General features: G+C 45.0%; 1 protein-coding gene across 1 annotated transcript in view; it reads right to left on the bottom strand.

The window, feature by feature from the left end:
• The window catches only part of XPO7 (exportin 7), a 4001819-nt gene that overhangs the window by 2001303 nt on the left and 1985281 nt on the right, over window positions 1-15235 (bottom strand). The window contains exon 15 of the mRNA XM_044082110.1: window positions 7709-7789. Within this exon, the coding sequence (XP_043938045.1) occupies window positions 7709-7789 (81 nt within the window). The remainder of the gene's footprint in view (window positions 1-7708; window positions 7790-15235) is intronic.

Below are 15235 nucleotides of genomic sequence, written 5' to 3'. Positions count from 1 at the left end.
CCATAGCTGTATAAATAGTTGCCGGCTCGGATCCGATATTGGATCCAAGACCCACAGGTTGCTGACAAATGAAGTCCCTACTTCAGATTAACAGGTTTCACACAGTGTGAATTTTGCAAAGGCACGAGTCAAACTCAAATGTTTGTCATTACTTTGCAACTTCAGGTACCATGACCTATAACCACCTTGCCAGAAAAACTCAACCATATGAAGAACTGACTAAAAACATGAACATAAATCTGGACACACTGTGAAAATCTGTAAAACGGAGAGGCAAGAGTCCGTGACATACAATACAACCTTTCACAGCAAGAAACTACTACCCAGAAGGTAGACAGAATAACAGGCCTTGCAATAGGATGAGATCTCTGAGGGTAAGAGGGAAAATCGGAAAAACAAAAAAGTCTTATCTGCAACACATCAGCGAACTACCAATTCTTGAGACCAGAAAGGTATGCCATTAAGAAAAACAGGATTTGTCTTTGCATGCATTTTTCTGAAGGATATTTATCAAAGTGAAACAACCAGAAAACATTTCCGGCCATAAGAGGCCACCAAGGGAGGAAAGAAGCATCAAGAAATAAGAAGTTATGTACTCACCATAACGTTCCATCTGAGTAGGTATCTTCATTTGCCTGCAACCTTTGGGATATGGATCCGATCTCGGATCCGAGCCGGCAACTTCTACCACAGCATAGATCCGAGCTCCTAGCTCCCCCCTTTACCCATAATCCCCTGCCAACCCTGACTGACCTCAGATCAAGTTTGCCCGATATAACAACTGTTACTGTGCCCTGGAAGGGGCTTATCTAAGACAGATCCTAAACAGAATCATATAGGTCAGGGGAAAGGAGGGGGGGGGGGATGGTTGCAGACAAATGAAAATACCTACTCAGATGGAACATTATGGTGAGTACATAACTTCTTAATCTGAAGTAGGCACTTCATTTGTCAGCAACCTTTGGGACAGAGTCCCCAGCTACCCGAATCCTGGGTGGCCGTTATGGAAGAATATTCCGGAGCACTGCAGAGCCAAAGGACGCCCTACCTCTGGAGACAACAAACAGTTTGTAATGGCTGATAAAGGTATGAGATAAAGCCCAAGTAGCTGCGCAACAAATATCATCCAAGGGGACCCTAGATTTAAAAGCCGCCGAAGTAGCGACGGCCCTAGTAGAATGAGCTCGGACTCCCTGAGGTGCAGGCCTTCCCGAACTCTGATATGCCAAGAGGATACAACTAGCTATCCACCGTGACAGGGTAACTTGCCTAAATTGGTTTTGGCAAAGGAGACAAAACTGGTCAGATTGTCTATGATCAGCAGTTCGATGAATATAAAAGCGTAATTGTCTGTGCACATCCAAGGAATGCAGTTTATACTCTCCTTTGTTCTGGTAGTTGGGAAAGAACATGGGAAGATTAATAGATTGATTAATATTAGCTTCCGAAGATACCTTAGGCAGAAAGGACGGATTGATCCTGAGGTAAACTCTATCCTGATGGAAGGCTAAATACGGCGGTTTAACACAGAGAGCCTGAAGCTCAGAGACCCTTTTAGCTGAAGTAATGGCCACCAGGAAGGCCGTCTTCCAAGAGAGGTATTTAAGATCAACCGTAGCCGCCGGCTCGAAAGGGGGGGCTTGTCAAGGCCTGTAGAACCAAAGATAAATCCCATGGGGGTACTACCTCACTGACCGGTCTGAGAAGGAAGGTACCCTTGAGGAAAGCTTTACAAAGCTTGGAAGTAATTAGAGGGCCCGATTCATGCCCTACATGATAATGTGAAATCACTGCTAGTTGTACCTTGACTGTAGAGCAGCTAGCCCCCTGATGAAAAAGGGTAGTTAGAAAATCCAAAACCGACGTAAGAGGTGCCGTGAAAGGATCTAAGTGATGGTGCTCCGCCCAGATGGAGAAACGTTTCCACTTACTCCGATAGACCCTTCTGGTGGAAGGTTTATGTGCTGCTACTATGATGGCTTTGACTGGTGAGGAGATTCCGGGAGTCCTTATTAGGAGTGGAACTGGAGCAACCAAGCAGTCAGCTTGAGGTTGACCAGGTTGGGGGTTGGAAGACCCAGAGGGTGAGTAATGAAATCCGGGAGGGGATCCAGAATCCAGGGTGGATGAATCAAATGAGACCACAGGTACGGGAACGATGTTTGACGAGGCCAGAATGGGGCAATGAGGATCATTTTGCTCCCCAGCCGACTGGCTTTCTGTAAGAGTTTCAGCATCATGGGCAATGGAGGGTAAGCGTAAAGGAGACAGGGAGGCCAAGCATGTACTAGAGAGTCTCTCTGGGATTAGAGCGAAGTAACTGTTGCATTTGGTATTTGAAGGAGAGGCAAAAAGAGCGCAACAGGGTTGCCCCCATTGGGCAAATATTTGCTTCACTACTAGAGGATTGAGAGACCATTCGTATGGAGTCAGAATTGAACGACTGAGCCTGTCTGCTAGGATGTTGGACCGTCCCGGAATGTGCGTTGCAATGAGAAAGCGGTTGGTGGATATTGCCCATTTCCACACTCTCATGGCCTTGCGACAAAGAGGATAAGACCTGGTTCCCCCCTGTTTGTTGATGTACCAGACAACTGACATGTTGTCCGTTTGTACCGCAATCGTCCCAATCGGAAGAAGGCTGTGAAGTGCCTGCAACGTCAAAAGCACCGCCCTCATCTCTAGGACATTGATATGCAAGGAGGTCTCTATGTCGTTCCACATGCCTTGGACCGTTCTGCCTGAATAGTGCCCCCCCACCCCAGGCGAGAGGCGTCCGTGGTCACTGTGGCGACGGGGGAAGGCATCGAGAATGGTCGTCCCGTGTGAAGGCTCGGGGATGGGAGCCACCACACGAGCGACCCTCTGCAAGCCCTGCTTAGGGGAATAGGATAGGACAGGGGGTTGCGAGACAGGTACCATTGCACCTGGAGGGTCCACTGCAGGACCCTCATATTTAGATGGGCTAGGGGCAGCAGAGAAATTGCTGCCGCCATGGACCCTAGAGCCCTCAGGATCAATTCCGCCAGTGGAGCAGGAAGTTGGAGAATGGCCTGAATATGCAACCTCAGGTCCTGAGGCCGATCGGGAGTCAGGAAAGCAAGCATTAGTCTGGAATCCAATCTCGCCCCTATGAAATCTATTACCTGTGTAGGAGCCAGAGAGGATTTGGCCATGTTGACAGTCAACCCTAGGCGTGGAGCAAGATTGAGGAAATAATCCCTGCCTGAACGGAGCAGATGCCTTGTTGGGGCGATGAGGAGCCAGTCGTCCAGGTACGGAAAGACCTGAATTTCCTGAAGCCTCAGGTGGGCTGCTATAACCGCCAAGACTTTGGTGAACACCCTGGGGGCTGAGGTGAGACCGAAGGGGAGGGCCCTGAACTGAAAGTGACTGGCTCCCAGCTGGAAGTGGAGGAACCTCCTGGAACGTCTGTCCACAAGAATGTGGTAGTACGCATCCTTGAGGTCTATCGAGCACATTCAGTCGTTCTCCCGTAACAGGGGGAGAATAGATTGTAGCGTTACCATCCGGAACTTTTCTTTGGGTACTGCCAGGTTCAAGAGAGAGAGGTCGAGGATGGACCTGAAGTCCCCCGTCTTTTTTGGCACCAGAAAGAACCTGGAGTAAAACCCTGATCTGAGCTGCTCTGGGGGGACGGGTTGGATGGCTCTTTTTTGTAAGAGCTGCTGAATTTCTGTAGCAGCCGCCTCCCTCTGATTGGGTGGTACGTCAGGGAGGCTTCTGGTTTTGGGGGTTACAATAAAGGGAATTTGGTAACCTCTGGATATGATGCGAAGCACCCAGCGTTCTGTTGTTATGGACTCCCACATTGCTAGGTGCCTCGAAAGACGCCCCCCCGACTGCCTCCAGAGTGGAGCAGCTGGGCAACCCCTCAGGGGTTCTGCGTGGGCCTCTTCAGAGAAGGGTTCTCTGGACCCAAAATTTCTGGGACCCCCTCTGCCTCTAGGGCGGCGTCCTCCCCGTCCTCCTCTGCCACGAGAGGACTGGTTGTCTGGAGAAGACTGGGACTGATGCGATTTCCGGAACCACATCTTCTTCTGACCCTTTTGGTTCTTAGAAAAGGACCTCTGGGGAGCAGAGACGTGGACTCCGATGGCAGATAACGTCTTCCCGTCTTTCTCGCTCTGGAATAAAGTGTCGCGAACGGTTTTGCCAAACAATGCGGAACCATCAAAGGGGGCATTTGCAAATGACGCCTTAAAGGATTCCGAGAAGTCACAATGTCGGAGCCAGGCTTGGCTCCTCATTACCAGGCCGGCTCTGCCAGCTCTAGCGGCTCCTTCCATGGCGTGAGACAAGAGCCGCATAGAGGTGTTAGAAACGGAACGTAGAGTGGACATTTGGGAGGAGTACAGCTGCTTGTCCCCTTCCGACATGGACTCTGGGTGGGAGACAGCGTATTCTTTTATTAGATCTCGCTGCATCCAGATGACGTGTGCCATATAGTTCAGCGCCCTCATGGAGAAAGTTGCTGAACTGAAGACTCACTTCCCAAGGCGGTCCATCACCCGAGACTCCTTGCTCGGTGGGTGGACCGCAGAGCTCTCCTGAGCCAACTCCCTCTTGGTGGCCGCCGCCACCAACATGGCATCCACAGGGGGACCTCTGCTCCAGTGGGTTCTTTCTGCAGGGGGACTCAGGATCCTATTTGGGCACTTGGGGACTGTCTCTACAATGTCCGGCTCCTTCCAAGCCCTGGTGGAAATAAGGTCCACCAGGGGGTCGGGGGGAGGGAACACCCAAGAGGTAGATGGCCCTGCTTCGAACGCCTCTAGGAATACGGACTCATCGGAGGAAGCCTTGGGGGCAGACCACCCTCCCTTAATCCTGAGCATTTCCATGATGTCTCCAAAGGAGACATCCTCGGGGGGTGACGTTGGGGAGCCTTCCCCTTCATCTAAGTCCATATCTTCCGTAAGGGACTCTGGGGAGTCCACGTGCCTCCCTCTTACACTTAGCCTTGTGAGGAACCTCCTCGGGGGGGCTGTCCGAGGAAGTCTCACCAGCAATGTCACATTCCAAAGGAACACCCAGAGGCGCTGAAGCTGGTTGCCCCGAAGGCCGGGTGATGGGAGCCTGAACCAGCTGAGAGGGAGTGCAGGGGGGAGCCGAAGCCAGGACAGGGGGCCCGGATGCACTCAACAGTGCCCTCTCCACCACAGCGAAAGCCGAGGGGGAGCCACTCTCGATAGGATCAGAGAGTCGACTCCCACTTGGATCCGAAGCTGGGACCGGATCCGGGGCCGAGACCCTCGGATCCGAAGGACCCGTTTGCTCCGACCGGGATGGAGCTGAAGTCACACCAAATCCCTTGGATCTGAAGCTCAGTCCACGGCTCCGAGAGGTCAGATCAGTCAAGCTCGAGGGACCAGTTGGAGCCGAAGTAACCAGTACTATCGGCTCCGACCCACTCCCGGATCCAACGCGGCTCGGCTCCGAATGCTCCGAACCCGGAAAGCTGGTCGGAGAACGAGCGATTGGAGCAAAAAATGGGGTTGAGCTCCCCCCGGAGGGGGGGGGGGAGGCAAGAGCACTCCGATCTGCAGCTAGGCCTGGATGAACCTCATCATCCGGTCCATGTCTGCATCTGACATGCTAAAAGTGGACCTCGAAGAGGCCACCGACGCAGACCTAGAGTGCCGCCTCGACGGGGATCGGGTCCCCTCCTCCCTGGGTCCCGGTGAGAAACAAGGGGACCGGAGCAGAGGAGGAGGCGATCCAGAAGCTCTGGAGGGAGAAGCCCATTTCGTGGGCGGGGCCGAGGAGTCGTCCTCGGCCCGCCGCTTATGGTGCTTCTCTTTCCGTTTGGCTTTCCCGGCCTCCCTCTGCTCCGGAGCCAAAGCGGGAGGTTGAGTCCTGACCGGAGGGAGGGAGGCAGGGGTGGCTGCCACCGAGGGCTGGGTAGCGGCCACAGAAGCACCGGAGGCCGGAGCCGAAGCCGGGGGCAAAAGGCCCGCCAGAATCAGCTTCGGCCTCCGGTCCTTAAGTGCCCTGGGGTTGAACGCCGCACAAATCGCGCATCCCGAGGAGAGGTGTTCAACCCCAAGGCACCTAACGCACCGGGTGTGGCCATCTGCCTGTGAAAGCTTATGGCCACACTCAGTGCACTTTGAAAAGATGGCTTTAGGGGCCTCCGACACAGTAGCACAGAAACACACTCACTAGGCCCCTACACACACCACAAACACACATTACGACCAGCGAGGGCAGGGAGGAAAAAATAAACACAAATTAAGTTAAATTGAGAGATATATAGGGCTAAGGATACCTAAACACTCGCTCTCACTCACACGAAAAAAAGGGGAGTAAAAATAGAAAATTTTTCTCACAAATCTTCACTAAGTAGCAGGAGCTCGAAAATCCAGCTTGTAGTGCGGCAAACTAGATCTGAGGTCAGTCAGGGTTGGCAGGGGATTGTGGGTAAAGGGAGGAGCTAGGAGCTTGGATCTATGCTGTGGTAGAAGTTGCCGGCTTGGATCCGAGATCGGATCCGTATCCCAAAGGTTGCTGACAAATGAAGTGCCTACTTCAGATCAATAGATCAAAGAATCCAGACAAAATAACAGACACATTTGTGAAAATAAACTTTTTACAACTCGAGACACTGAATCCTCTGTCCAACTACAACAAAGGCAAACAAGATCTGGGAGGTCAGGACAGTGTAGTGTAATACGGGAAGAGGGAAAAGCTCAAGTCTAGAAAATGTGGCCAAGCCTGATAAAAGGATCTGATCAGAGACACATCAGTGAGGAAGAATCAAATCAAAGTTTTCATAAAGTGAAATTAAGCAAGACTTCTGTTTGAGGTACACTCGAGCAGTTTAAGCTGTTTATTGTGGCAAAATACAGCCTATATATGGGGAGAGATGAGCAATTTTGAGTTATTCATGGAAAGCCTGCAAGAGCTATGGACATTGTGAACTGCTTTTTATGGACAGAAAGAGCACTGCTTAACATCAGTGGAAAGTCAGTACTGACATGAAAAGTAGCTTTATACTGAACTTTAAAAACAAGATATAAAAAGCACAAAGTAAAGGGGGTTATTCTTCAAAAGTACACGCATGCCAACACACACCTTGTGTGACTCCTGTCCTCTCCGCATCACCTCAACTGATGACCGTTTCTGTGACTTAAGACTGTTAAAAGCTATCACAGTAAGGCACACTACTTACCATGCCTTACTTACCGGCCAATTTAAGGAAGAAAAATGCTACTATTAAGTGCTATTAACTTTGCCATTTCAGATATTCTTAAAGGAAACCTGTGATCCCCCACCAACTTATGATTATAGTTTCCAAAATAGTTTACCTCATAAAAGAACATATCTGGAATGAGACTTACTGCAAATGAGAAGTTATGCAGTACAATTCATACTGTTAGCCCAGCCCCTCTTGCACCAAAATACGAAAAACACACAGCTATCAACACAATATGAAACTATTCTGTTAGGTGGCACTCCAAGCATTACTTCCCCAATACAAACACATTAATAATTAATTTAGGGGCATCAAAACCCAAGTTGATGCTTTTTCTTTATAAGCAGGGTGTTCAACAGACATGGATGTTACCATTTAGTAATTATGCTCAGACTCTTGAGATCTGCAAGATCAATTATTTCACAGTGTGATGTGTTAACTACCTCAGCTCAGCAACTTAAAATCTTAAATGCAACACACAAAGGATATCCAATAGATAAGTCGTTGAGAAGCTGCAATGTCTTCGAAGTAATTGGCTCACGTCTTCCCCAGTACTTCAGGTTTGTTATGCTGAAAAGGTAAGTAGAGAGAGCTCAGTGTTAACATGACACTGCTAAACTGTGCATCATACAGAAACTTTTGTTTCCTATGAACTATCTGAACAAAAACAGGACACTGCTAAACTGTGCATCATACAGAAACTATCTGAACAAAAACAGGATGTTGCTAAACTGTGCATCATACAGAAACTATCTGAACAAAACAGGACACTGCTAAACTGTGCATTATACAGAAACTATCTGAACAAAAACAGGACGCTGCTAAACTGTGCATCATACAGAAATTATCTGAACAAAAACAGGACACTGCTAAACTGTGCATCATACAGAAACGATCTGAACAAAAACAGGACACTGCTAAACTGAGCATCATACAGAAACTATCTGAAAAAAATATGCAGTAATCACTTCTAAGGCTCCTTCCATCTATACCTTTGTTTTACGGTTATTAAATTTCATTTTGTTAATCAAGTAAGCTCAACCATGTCTTTCTGGTCCTTTCAATCTAGTGGCAATATACAGAGACCAGAGTAAGTCCATTCAGAACACCAGGAGAATCTTAAATCTTTGCCTACAAGTGACCTTGCATTCTAAGCTCATTAAATCCTAGTGACTGCTCCACACATTTCTCAAGTATCACCCCAGTGATGCCACTAGGGTATAAAGTACAGCTGAACAAGTAAATTTAGTGTAAAAGCAGAGGTTTTAATAGATCACTGTTCCAACTGGTTGACCCTGAGAATCAGTCATGTACAGAAAACCTCTGCCATTGCATACCCAAGACAACGGAGAGAGAGAAAGACAGAGAGACTGACTGAGATTGGACTAGACTGATACGGCACACGGAGGAGTATGCCCCAGTTGTGCAGAGGAATAAGCATACCACGGCCCATCACTGTCAAACTCCAAAGTTATGCTCTGAAAGAAAGGTTGCTGTCCGATCAATAGCAGAAGTGCAAAATACTCAAGTTGGGTCCTCTGTGGGTTTATATGGAAAATTATTACACTCCATTCATTAGGCAGAGAAAATCAAAGTTTACTTCTGCCTTTAAATTCTGAGTTTAAGTTACACTTTTGTTCGCATTGCCCAGCTACTCTCTGCACGCTTTCCTACAGGTGCTAAACTGTCTTGGAATCTGAAACAGTATAGGATGTCCTAAAGCAAGATCTGCTGCCTATGTACAAACCCTGGGGAATGCTAGAGGGTACACAAACATAACAGCAACACTGTTGGACAGAGTTCCTACTATAGCACTGAAACGTTTTTAGGATGATCACAGAGGAAAAGGTCAAGCACGGAAGACTAAGTGCAACACATTTTAAAAGACTTCCTCTCTGGGAGCAGTCTAGACTGGAATCTAGTTTCACATCCCCACTATATCACTAATAGTGCCCTTCCAGGCCCACTAGGTGATCACCTTCCAACTTTCGCCCATCGGCTTCCCTCAACCCTACACCTAACCCATTCCTATACCTCTACTCGGTACCTAACCCTGACGAATTCTCAGATGCATTAAAAAGAACAAACTGGAATCCACTAAAAACTCTATACCTAGATAATGCTGTTACCTACTTTAATACAACCTTCCTAAACCTGCTTGACTCCTTTGCCCCACGGAGAACAAAACGCACAAAAAGCAATCCCGTGCCATGGCTATCTAAGAATACCTTTCTCTTCATGCGGCTCTGGGATAAAGCCTGGAAACACTACCATAAAACTAAAACTAGCATCGCCCTGAACGAAAAAACCAAGTAGGCAGGCACTGGAGGCAGTCAAAAGCACAAAAACAGCTGACTGATGCAAAAAGATTTAATAAGTTCAAGCGCTTTTCATTTGCTTCCTTTAGCAAACTTCTTCATAACAAATAGTTTAAAAACTTTGAACCTCTTTACACACATTTAAATAATCACTATAATTACAATGATTATAATCAAGCCAATCAGCACTTGCAGCGTATCTACCTTCGTCTAAATAGTTCTCTTAAAGGGATCTAACATAATAAAATAAAATTCAAGTATTGAAATGCATAAATGTATAAGTATAACATGTAATACTGAAAACATTAATGTTAACTGTTGACTTCATAATGTGTTAAGCTATTAAAACAATTTGTCAACAGTATATTATAAAAAAATCCCAATATACTAGAATGCTGGTAAACTAACATATTAAATATCAGATCTTTGTACTAAGTAAAATCAAGTAAATACAATATTTACATTGTACAGTAGTTATCATTGCTAAGTAATACTTTAAAAATTCTAAAAAGTGATTAACTATAAAATTCAGCTTAATTTTTATTCTTGTTTTCATTCACTAGTAACTGTTCTAAAAAGAAGCACCACGTCAGCGTCTAAGAGTCCTAAGTTTACGAATGCTACTGATGGAACATGTTTCATTTAATCCGGGAAAATTATAAGCATTTAATCTAATTTGCCAAAACAGTTCCAACTCTTCCAGACGTAGGGGTGCTGGACCACCCCCTTGTGTCTGTATTCACCTGATCTATTACTGAGAATTTAAATTTGTGATCTGTGTGAGACTGGACATGTTTCGCTAAAGCATTATCCTGTTTGTTCCTATTAATAGCATATTGATGTTCATAAATCCTCTCACGGAGCTTACGCTCCGTTTTGCCTACATAAAAAGCAGGGCAGTTTTGGCATGTTGCTATGTAAACCACCATTTTCGTGTTGCAATTAAGTCTTGATTTCAATAGAATATGGAAGCCATCCGCTGTCACCGAATATATGTTATCTACATATTTGCAATAGTTACAACTTTGACATTTAAACATTCCCGGAATTTTTGGCTGGGGCCTTCGTTGTTGCTCAAGTAAATCCTTGAGATTCCTACCACTTCTAAATATTGTCTTTGGTGTAACCCCCATTTGTCATAAATAGAGGGGTTGGTTCTAAATAGACCCCAATTTTTCTTGATAATGTCCAAAAATGTGTGACTGTATACATTAAATGTGGTGATAAGACTCACTTCACTCTGTATGTCTGTGATATGTCCACATGTCGTGTTGTCATTGGCATCCATAGTAGAATTTGGTGATTCAATGTCATTGTTGCTAAAATTAGCCCTTAATAAAGGTTTGCATGTCCCATTGATTCTTTTGTACTGGACTTCTGTTGTTAATTCATCCAGTAACTTTAACGGATAACCCCTATGTAGAAAAATGGACTTCAACAGTTGACATTCCTCCACTATTTGTGCTGCTCTCACTAGTTGTCCTTTAACTACGGAACGCTTCTGGTAGTGAGGGTGACAACTGGAGAAGTGTAAAAAAGAATTAGAAAAGGTACTCTTCCTGTAAATGTTGGCAACATAACCACCTGGCTCCAAATTCTTGGATAACCGTATGTCGAAATATGCCATAAAGTACAGTTTTGTATAATGATGTTAGAGGATTCGATTGCTCATTGTTGCAGTCCCATATTGGGGTATAGCCGCGTCCAGTCGGCCCAATACCAGAGTATAGGCTGACGTCGTCAGGGCACATAGACTGACGCCAGCACGTCAGGGTAGATGTCTAAAAAGACAAGACCCAAAACAACAAAAACCAAACAAAAAACATGTACAATATGTACAATATAATATATATATATAATATATAAAAATATAAACATCAAAAACCTCACCTACTAAACCACCCCTAAGGAGAGGAGGGAGGGGACTGCAGCAATGATGGAATCTCGAAACATCTACATTTATGGTAGGTACAAAACTGTACTGATGACACTGTCAGTTTCTGAAATACATGAAGATCCAGTTTCGGGCAATGCAGCATGAGAGAGAATTTGAAATTCCAGCTTGCTGAAGCCGCAGATACTTAAGCCATATAGGCACATGAAGGTAAGCTTCCTGGAGATCTAAAGTTACCATCCAGTGATCTTTGCCAGCAGGCTTGTGAGCCTCTTTCTCTTGGGAGGAGAGCATGCGCCGGCATGGGGAGGCATTGTATGGAAATAAAAAATGTAACCGCCGTGGTGAATGATATCCAACACCCATTTGTCTTGAGTAATTAAATCACAGGTCATGTCTGTTGTACGAAAGGACTGACCCCTGTCCTCACCAGAAATCTGAGCAGGTGAACTCCTATTTCAATGTTGAAGGGAATAATTCTGATATTTTAGCATGTGAAACTGACGCCTCTGCAAAACATCTTCCACCACATTCAACACAGGAGGAATAGCTAAAGGCCTATGCTGGGGTAAAACAAGATCAGAATCGGTAGGATACTCCCTGCAAATCTCCACAGAGAGATTCCTTCCCTCTGAACACTGTTCAAAACTATCAAACTCCGTTCCACCCTAGGCTAATCATAGTGAATCTTCTGCCATTAAGTGTTTTCTTAGGTAGGTACAGAACCTGAAGAACCTGAAATGCCCCCACTGAAGCTGAAGAGATACCTCAAAAGAAGTTTTGGGCAACAGAAGGAGAGGCCCTAACTACCTTGGGAAGAGAGGGAAGAACAGTCACCTGAGAAGCCCCTCAGCCTGCCCCCCCCCTGAGAAGGCATCCTGCAAGAGTATAGTTTCTGCCTGGGACTCCATGGAAACTCCTGGCAAAACCTCACTATAACTTCTTTGCTAAAATTAGCCGTGAATTGTAAAAATTGAGTTGATTCATTAAATATTTGGACTACAAACCTACTTGTTTCAACATCACCTTTAAACAAGATGAATATATCGTCCAAGTACCTTGTGTAATAAATGATTAAATCATTGATCCTTGTATTCTTAAAAACATATTCGGATTCCCAATGTGCCATAATGGAGTTCGCTATACTGGCTCCACAAGGGGAACCCATAGCTACTCCGCTTTTTTGGAGGTAGAATTTGTCCCCAAACATGAAAAAATTGTTATACAGGATAATTTCTAATAATTCTGTGACCAGTGTCACCTCATTAGCAGAGGCTCCATGTTTAGCGAGCAGCAAGTTTACCCATTCTATAGCTATATCCTGAGGTATGCATGTGTACAAGTCCCTCACATCAACTGTGAGGAAGTTGTAGTCCATATTAAACACCAAGGTGTCCAAACTTTTAAGGAATGACCAAGAATCCTTGCATATTTGTTGTTCTTTGCTTAGATATTTTTGTAATATTACATCCACAACTTTAGCACAAGGATACTTAGGTGAGCCTCTACCGTCGACTAAAGGTCTCATGGGTGGGTTCACCATATCCTTGTGAATCGCCCTGAACGAATATAAAATGCTTTGTAACAAAGTAAAAAAACTTATTACCTCAGATCGCAAAGCATATTTTTCCACACTCCAAACCAACCATACTACTAACCAGAAAAAATTCTGGGATGGAATTTCCTCTCTCCTTAACCCAGGTAAAAAAGAGAACCCCTGCCCAGACCCAAAAGCGTCAGACTTAGAATTAGCCTCCCAATTTAACTCATGTTTCATTGATTCTATAGCTAAACTAACATCATCCTTCACTAATAATTCTGCTTCCCCACACATACCTACACACATCCCTTTCTCTTCTACTAACTCTAACCCCCAACCTCTTCCCTTCTCCATGAGCCCTATCCCCATCTCTATCATAAAAAAATTACTTCTAAAAATGAAATCATGTTCTAATGCCCCTGACGAGATACCCTCCTACTTCCTAAAATAGCAGCAGAAGCTGTTACCTGCCCTACCTGCATACTAATAAATCAATCTTAGAGTGCCATCTCCCCTGCACTGGAAAAAAGCCTTTATTATACCACTCCATAAAGGGGTCAACAATAATGACATCCCTAACTTCCAAACAATCGCTATCTTATCCTCTACTTCTAAACTTCTTGAAAAATGTATCCACCTACAACTTCTACCCTACCTCTTAAGTAATAACCTTCTCACTCCAACACAATATGGATTCCGACTTGGCCACAGCACCATCGCTCTCCTCTCGTTCCTAGAATCTGTTAATAAGGCCAGTGACAATGGTCATATTGTGTCCACCCTCCTTTTAGACCTTTCAAAGGCCTTTGACACCATTTCTCACAACCTTCTCCTCACAAAACTCTCTAAACTTAATCTACCCCATTCCTCTATCAACTGGTTCACCAGTTACCTATCAAACAGGCAACAAGCAGTCAAGTGGAAAAAAGCTATTTCTCCCTTCCTAAATACTCCCACAGGTGTGCCCCAAGGTTCACTTGTAGGTCTCCTCCTTTTCAGTATCTTCATAAACGACTTTCACCATGCCATCCCTGATACTAACCTCATAATATGCGGACGACTCGACAATAATCTGCTCTACTTCCTCATTAGCAAAACTAACCCAGGATGCCTTCTCATCTACTGAACAATGGATGCTAGACAACCATCTGGCACTCAATGCAACCAAGACTAAAGCTAATGATATTTACCCCCTTCTAAAGCCATCACTCTTGACAAAAGTACATTCTCTATCACCAGCCCAAATAATACACCTCTTGAAATAGTCCCCACTGCAAAACTATTAGCAGTCCTCATTGATGACCAGTTAAAATTTGATAGCCGTACACAAGTAAATATAAAACTAAACACACAAGAAACTTGGCTTACTTTATCGCCGCAACTACTACATCTCTCCTTCCACCAGGCTTGCTCTCACTACTACTTACCTTATCCCATCCCTTCTATATGGTGCCTCTATCCTTACTAGTCTACAATCCTCCCTCAAGTCAAAATTCTCCTCATGCTACTACAAAATTTCAAAATTCACAACTGGCCAGAGATCCTCCACCCATCACTGTATTTCCCTACATCAACTGAACTGGCTTGAGCTACACAATTATCTCACCTACACTCAACTTATCCAAACACACAAAATTATTTGTAGCCCTTCTCTCTGCCCCTCCCTTGCCTCTACCTTCCAAATGCATTGACCTAATAAATGTTTAAGATCTAACTATCTTCTACCCTTCTCTCTAGCACACCACTGGAATTCTCTCCCGGCTTTCATCCGTACCACTAACAGTCTCTCTGCCTTCAAAACCTTACTTCACTCATACCTAACTTCACAGTGGGAATTCTCTTGTTCTCATCCTACATAGCTTCACTTACCTTTCTCACTCCCCACAAGCTATAATACCTGTAAATAAGCTCCTATAATTTCTATAACTGATAGCAATAGCAGTAGGAACTATCAGATTGTACAAGACCTGTATTTGGTTATAATGAATTTTTTCTTGCAAAATACTAATTGCTCCTTCTAATGCTAATACACTGCAACTTAGTACTATGTACTTGCCAAATTCTCTCATATTTTGTAATTTTCTAATTTGTAATCTTGCAACTTCTATCATTGTATTTGTATTTTGTGTATTATTTTGGAGCTTTTCTCCCCAGGACTACATTGAAAACAGGCTCCTAGTGGCCCAATGGACCATCCTGGCAAACAAACTGCAAATAAATAAATAAAATAAATCGGCCTTGCATTCCAGATGGTTACTGTCTAG

The sequence above is a fragment of the Protopterus annectens genome, chromosome 9.part0 (assembly GCF_019279795.1).
Source record: "Protopterus annectens isolate FY-2018-M chromosome 9.part0, PAN1.0, whole genome shotgun sequence".
In the NCBI taxonomy this organism is placed as follows: Eukaryota; Metazoa; Chordata; order Ceratodontiformes; family Protopteridae; genus Protopterus; species Protopterus annectens.
Note: the sequence above shows the minus strand (reverse complement) of the source record. Positions and strands in the feature narration are given on the sequence as shown.